Source organism: Ceratosolen solmsi, unplaced genomic scaffold (assembly GCF_000503995.2).
Source record: "Ceratosolen solmsi marchali unplaced genomic scaffold, CerSol_1.0 scaffold14, whole genome shotgun sequence".
NCBI lineage: Eukaryota > Metazoa > Arthropoda > Insecta > Hymenoptera > Agaonidae > Ceratosolen > Ceratosolen solmsi.
In genome coordinates this window covers 3014998-3022473 of record NW_011948420.1, presented here as the reverse complement: position 1 = coordinate 3022473, position 7476 = coordinate 3014998, and the positions used below count along the sequence as shown (strand labels likewise).

General features: G+C 24.7%; 1 protein-coding gene across 1 annotated transcript; it reads left to right on the top strand.

Moving 5' to 3' along the window:
• Positions 1-710: 710 nt before the first annotated feature.
• Positions 711-7262, top strand: Alh (coiled coil domain containing protein Alhambra). Its single transcript, XM_011497996.1, has 3 exons — positions 711-1024; positions 5744-6775; positions 6918-7262. Exons 2-3 carry the CDS (start codon positions 6031-6033, stop codon positions 7163-7165), a joined length of 993 nt encoding a protein of 330 aa, XP_011496298.1. The 5' UTR covers positions 711-1024; positions 5744-6030; the 3' UTR covers positions 7166-7262.
• Positions 7263-7476: the final 214 nt, after the last annotated feature.

The window sequence follows — 7476 nt, the reverse complement described above, 5'->3', positions numbered from 1 at the left end:
ATCAGCTATAAGTTAGATTTTAACAGTTGGTGCGTTGAAACCTCATAATATTCATAAAAATATCCTCATAAAAATAGTTGTAGATAAATAATAGTTATAACTTTATTTTAAGTTGGTTAATATGTAAAACTTATGCTTCTACAATAATATACAAATGGCAATGGAATAAACTATTTTCAAATGAATATTTTCAAGCAAATCAGATAAAAAATCAATATATCAAAACAATATTTACAATGTTTATGAAAATTAATATAAATTGATACTATTAAAAATAAGTATTTTAGTATACAATTAGTTTAATATCCTACAATATCTGAGATTACTAATAATTTATTTTTATCGCAAAATATATTTTGTGCTTAAAAAATTATTGCCTTCCTACATTTCAACTTCCAAATAATTTCACTCATTCGTACTATTTATCTGGATTTATGAAGAAATTTTTATCTCGACTAGAAGGTTATTAATAATGAATCTACAATAACGTTGCTAAATAATAAGCAATTTATGATCGGAGGGATTATCCTTTAATTAAATTAGCTTAGTCGATTGACTTGTTGCCGTCGTCACCGCCGCATTTTAACAAAAGTAGAAATGCCAGCCAGTAGATGACAGCACACTTCGAGCCGATAATCTATTGAGTAAATAAATTGGGCCGCCATTAGATTTGGACGAAGTCGAGGCAACGATAAGACGGTCAAGTTGTCGTCTAGCCCGCTCAATCGCGTGATGTCGCCACTTGCACCACTCGAAGCAGCAGAATGAGAGAAATCATCCCCGCGCACGTCCCACTCGTGTGAATGCGTGACTGTGCACGACTGTGCTGTGGCTTCCGCGCCCGGGTGTTTTCTGCTTCGGGATCTCGGTCTCTGTCATACATTTTTCTTAATTCGGACGATTCGGTCATTCTCCGATAGATAATCTTAGCATTCGTTTCGGCCGGTGGCCTCATCCTTACTGGAACAACCGACCTAAAGGAAGGAACGCGACAAGCGAAACCGTGGCTCAGACGAATGCTCAGGTGAGTCAACTTCGAGAAATACATTGGCCATCATCGGCTTGCTTTAAATGTGACCAAAGGGGATAAGAGTGCACTAAGGAGCTATGAAATATACGCAACCATCTCCATGTCGCCATCTTTGTTTTATACATAATGTGTTTTCTGTGCATTTGCTCCCTTTAATGTCCCACGCGATCTCATTGCTATCCTATCATTTTTTAATAGTTTTTTGTCCTTATTTAGTTATATTCATTTAATTGATGAAATATTTTATACAAATGAAAATTGAAAACAATTCGTTTATCCTGCATTTTTATAGGTTAGGTGTAGTTTCTTTTTATTATTTTTAATATATTTTTTTTATTTTAAAACTGCGTAGCGCCAACATTTGCATTTATAGGCGTCAGCAAAATTTCGTAATGATCCGACAACCTTCGTATTTTAGCCGATGTTCTATGCACTTGTTAGAATATTTTTTCCTCATACTATATTCAATTATTTTATTATTTGATTTTCTTTATTATTGTTTTGATTGCTTGTATACATTACAGAATTTATGATCCATTTCATATTTGTTTCACATTAAACTATGAGAATTTAAAATACACAAAGCAATCATTGTCATTTAATTCTTATTTTCTCGAGAATAATAAAAAACTGAACTCTCAAAGTAATATATACGGCTAGTAATTTAACATACTCTTTCACCTATTACTTTTTGATTATTGATACACCATTTAAACAAAAATATTGGGAGAAATTTAATTGAATTATTAATTTAAGTGACAGAACTAATAGCTGAATTGTTTTTATTCTATAAAACTAAATTTTTTACTTATGCCTATAGTATTTAGTATATTAGACTTTATTAAAATTCTATAAGTGGATTGTTGAACTTTCTATGAAAATTTTATAAATTTTAAAATATGTTTCAACGATTTATATCTGCAAATCCTGATGATCCATATATGTCTGTGTATTAAAAAAACTACTTATTAATATAATTAATTAGAGTTTAAATTATTTAATTGTTTATTAGAAAATTCTTTTTAACTGATTTAATATGACTTTTTAAGATAGAAGTTAATTTTAATTAAAATCTTTGAAAAATTTTTTGTCATAATTATTTTTCTATAAATAATATTTTATTTTTTACAATATAATAAAAAAAATGTATATTTTCAATTTTGTATCATTAGTAAACTTTTTTAGGTTAAGTGAAAAAAATTTTAAAATTAAAAATTTTTGGATAAATATGCTATTTTTTAATTTTCCTTTTTATTTTTAACAGCAATAACATTATAATTTTATGTATCTAACCATTTATTATCTTTTATTACAATACCATTTATTATAATTTATCTTTAAAAGTATATTATATTAATGTAGAATATACATTGCTTTTTTATAAGTTTATCAATTTCATTTGTTTTTATTGATTATTATTATCTATTTATTATTTTCAATGCATTATTAATAGTATTTTTTGTAATCTAAAAATATATCTATTAAATGTATTGTCAATTTTCTAGTTTAGTAGCTCAAATGTTATTAATATCAAATATTAAAATTGAAGTTTAAAAATGAAATACAATTGAGTAATAATAGAAATTGAATTTGAATAAAGAGTTTCTTAATCAAATTTAATAATGATTATAATCATTGGATTTAATCTATGTTTAAAATTTTATATTAAAATATAACTAACCATTCAAAAGTATAATTATAATATACATAGTACAGTTGAAAAAAAAACAAGTTATATATATATATATATATATATTAATATGTAAAGAATATTCAATAATATTTTAAAATACTCCTTAAAATGTTTGTCAGCCATTTTGTTGATATTTATCTACTTTTTAAATAAGAATGCATTTATCAAAGAAAAATATAGAAAACTATTTTTTTATTAGTTCATAAATATAATTTCATAGATAAAAAGTTTTATTTTTCATAAGTACTTTTCTGTAATTACTATTAATATAATATATTAATTCATTTTAATATAAGTTACTCAAACTCAACCAAAGTGAATACTATAATATAATATAATATACACTATATATATATAGTCTGTGAAAAATGCCATAAATGATAGTTTTTTGCTAATATAATTTTTGAGAGCTATAATTTAATTTGGTAAGTTACATTTATAATTATTTGAAAAAATATTTATGTGAATGATATGATATGAATTAATAATTATTATTTAACTTTCATAAGAATAAATAATTATAAACTTTTAAAATGTATATTGAAATATTGAATAAAAATAAAAAGATTACTAGCAGAAGATTATTAATTTTATGTAAATACATTCATATAAAATTATAATCATGTTTTGAGATTTTCATATTGATTAATATACTTTCACATTTCAGTTTTATTAAAAATTTTTTTCATTAATTATAAATATTTATTAATATTTTTATTTGTTATTAATCTATATTTTTAGAGGCAACTATTGCTACGTTATTATTTCTGTTTTTTATCAAGGATGACAAATCTGATCCTAAAGCGAGTAAAAATAATAACTGTATTTAAACATTTTAAATAATGATTGTGTTTCATTATAAATCTTGTATATTTACAAATTTAGTTAATTATATATATATCTATATATCTATATATTAGATATATATAAAAGATTTATATATATTATAGATTAATTTGACCATATTATTTAATAATTAGAAGGAAAATATATAATTTATAAGCTGCATTACTATTGATGTAAAACATGATAATGGTCAATTACTGATACTACATTGCCATTATAATTTTATATAATTTGATTTGTAATTGATACTGGTTTATAGTATACATATAAATTAGAATAAAAAGATGTTTCTTAGTAAATTTTGAAATAATGTATTTTAAAAATATAACATTCTAATATATATTTACGCTCTATTTTAATGCAAAGAAATTGGAGAACAGAAAACAAAATTTCAAGGTAAATTAAAAATTTAAGATATCGATTTTGTTTTATCTTGAAAATAATTTCGTACAAAAATATTTTTTAAAAAAAAATGACTAAAGTCGTTATAGACATTGATAGGCATCATTAAAAGTTTATGGATTCATTTCATGTCAGAAATAGCAAATAAAATTAAATCAAATACTTGAATCGAAATTAACCATTAAAATGATATAACAAACGATACTGATGCTATATTTTTATTCAGAAATAAATTAATAGGTTTATTATATATAGCAAGCAGGTTTTGTAAATATTTATGATGCAAATGAATCTTCACAAATTAATTAATTAATAACTTATAAAATCAATGAATCTTAATCTGTTTTTAATATTTATCTTAATATTTACTTAATTATAAATGAAGTAATGTAACAAATGTAAATTATAACTGAAATAGTTATAAATATTGATGTTTTAATTTAGCCAACAATTTAGTAATTTATAAAATTACTAAGGTATTTATTATTGTCAGAAATTCATAAATATTGTGGTACGTTAAGAATAATTTTAAAAAGGGTTATAAATTTAGTAAGACGCTAATAGGATTTTATTTAAAAAATAGCAAAAATGTTAGTTTATGTATTGTCAAGTTTTTGTTATTATAAATAATCGAAAGTTTTCAGTGGTAATTATAATTAAAAAATCAAATTTATTCATACACGATCCAACAAGTTTACCATATAAAAATATACTACACTCTTATAAGGTTTTTTCTATACCTTTGTTTACAAATAATTTATACAAGAATAAATGCGATTTAATTTAAGTCTAATATTTAATAACATAAAAGTTATTATTTTTTAAATTTTAATTTTGTTTGATAATAAAATGTGAGTATTTGTAAGCTGTGTTTGAAAAGGTGTGATTTGTTGAAAACTATTCTTACCAAGTGAAGTAGGATATTGTGTTTGAAGAAATTTCCGAATAATATTCTTTAAATTGAAACAGTTAGTGTTAAATTCTGAAAATAACAGAAAATTAAGTTTTGATAATTTTATTTTAAATAAAGCAGTAACGTAGTTGTCTCAAGACTGGCTTAATTTTGTTTAATATAAAATTATTTTATATACCCATTATAACGTATTATAACATAATTTTAAAAAATGAAAATTTAAATCCTTTAGATAATTATGACATAGTAGTATTAATAAAATATGTTAAATTTATAAGTAATAATTTTTTATTCTTACAAGCAAAGAGTTTTGAGACACATAGCTATATATATATATATATATATATATACTCATATTAAAAAATAATAAACTAAGTAATAATTTAAACAGTGCTGAACTTCTTAAAATTCCTTTTATACTATATTTGTTTTTATACTAATTATAAAATATGCATTGATATAATTATCAACGTAGTATTTCAGATGTAATTTTCAATCAACCAATTTGAAATTATTAGAAACTCTTTATAACTTATAATAGATTTAATTGCATCATTAAAGGCAGATAAAGAGTAAGTATAAACTTATTTCATTAAAATATTTTATAAAACCTTTTTGAAATTGAAAAAATTATTTAATTTCAAATTAATTGTGATAAATGCATCTGAATTCCTACAATAAATAGGACTATCGATGAGCCATTTGTAGATAGTGTATTATAAAGAAAAATAATAAAGAATATGAAAGTTTCAGCAACGTTACCATTATTACTTAGTGATGACATTTTCTAGAAATTTCTTATAACTGCTGCTTTATTTAAAAGAAAATTATTGATACTTAAATTTTTTGTATTTTTCAGGACTTATCTCTGGATCTTCTTAACTTGCGGTGCTCGTATTCATCAATGATGAAAGTGGTTATCGTCTATCGTTAGGGCGAAATTTTGAAGTACAGAAGGGACAAATGAATTCGGAATGTAATTTTGGATCGTCTGTTTGCTAATCGCTTGCTATATCAGCAGCAGATTAAAGTAATAAATAGAATTTTAAAACGGAATATTTTGCGGAGACAAAATTCTATCGTTTGTTGCAGTGATTCTATTACCATATTTTACTCAAGATTTCTTTCTGACAATTAGTAATTTAAATGCGATCTAGCTTTAGTGATAATATGGGGCCAACTGTAAAAGATTCTCCTCCAAGTAGTCCTGGATCCGAAAGCATGAGCAGTGCCGTGTCCGGGAGACGAAAAAGGAGGGGAAATGAAACTAGTGGTTCAACGTCTGTACAACAAAATTTTTCACATGCTGCACAATATACCCCAATGGATTCCAAATATCAACCCAAAGAAGAGAAAGAATCAAAATTATTCGACAATGGTGTCAGTGCGCCTCATATGTTAGGTAATCAGCTGAATCCGACATCATCAATGGCACAAAAAATGTCGGATACTCTTTCACAGGAATTGAAAGCACATTCAATTTTCACAGAAGCGACTAATTCTGGAATGAATTTAGTTGGGCCTCCGCTTCATAGTCGTGTGATTGCTTCGGCTAAAGCCAATCAAAATGCTGTAACTACACCGTCATTTTCTTCAGTGTTTTCTCCAAATAATACCGCAGGTACAACTAATAATAGCGGAGTGTTAGGAAGTGGATCGATTCCTCAAACATTGGATCAGTTATTGGAAAGACAGTGGGAACAAGGTAGTCAATTTCTTATGGATCAAGCGCAACATTTTGATATCGCATCATTGTTGTCGTGTTTGCATCAACTAAGAGCAGAAAATTTACGCTTAGAAGAAAATGTAAATAGTTTGTTGCAAAGGAGAGATCACCTACTTGCTGTAAATGCTAGGCTAGCAATTCCATTAACATCACCATCGACTACTAGTAAGCATTATAGAAAACAATATTTATTCAAAAATAAATTAGTTTAAGTATTATAATATGTTTAATTAGAAGTCCAAAATAATGTTAAAATAATATCTTAAAATCTATAAGACTATATAAAATATTAATTGCACATTTACAGGTAGTCATACATCAGTTGTTGAAAATGGATTAACAAATAATTCATCCGCTGAACCAACAACGCATTCCCAATTTTCACATCGAACATCCACAGTAAATGTTCCGCAACAAAGTACAACGATTAGGCATGCATCAGGAAGTAGTAATTATCAAGGACAAGCAAACAACCTCATTTCTCAAAATAATTCAAATAATTCGAATTTAATTAGAAATACGTCAGTTGACATGTTACGAAGTATCCAAAGATAAAAATCATATTTTAGTTAATATTAGGTTAACCGAAGTGAATAATATGCTGTAATAATGTATTGTAATGCAATTATTTTCTTTTATATTAGTTGATCAATGTCAATATAAGATATAAATTTCGCCAATGAGTAATATTGACATAATAATTACATAGAAATAATACTTAAAAAAAATCAACTTGTTTTGAATAATTGATTGTATGTCCTTCCTTGTCGTAAATTTAATTGTTTGCTTATATTTTATTCCTTACATTAATATGTTTACATTAATAAAATTACTTAATAAGATCATTGCAATTTACTTAAGTATTG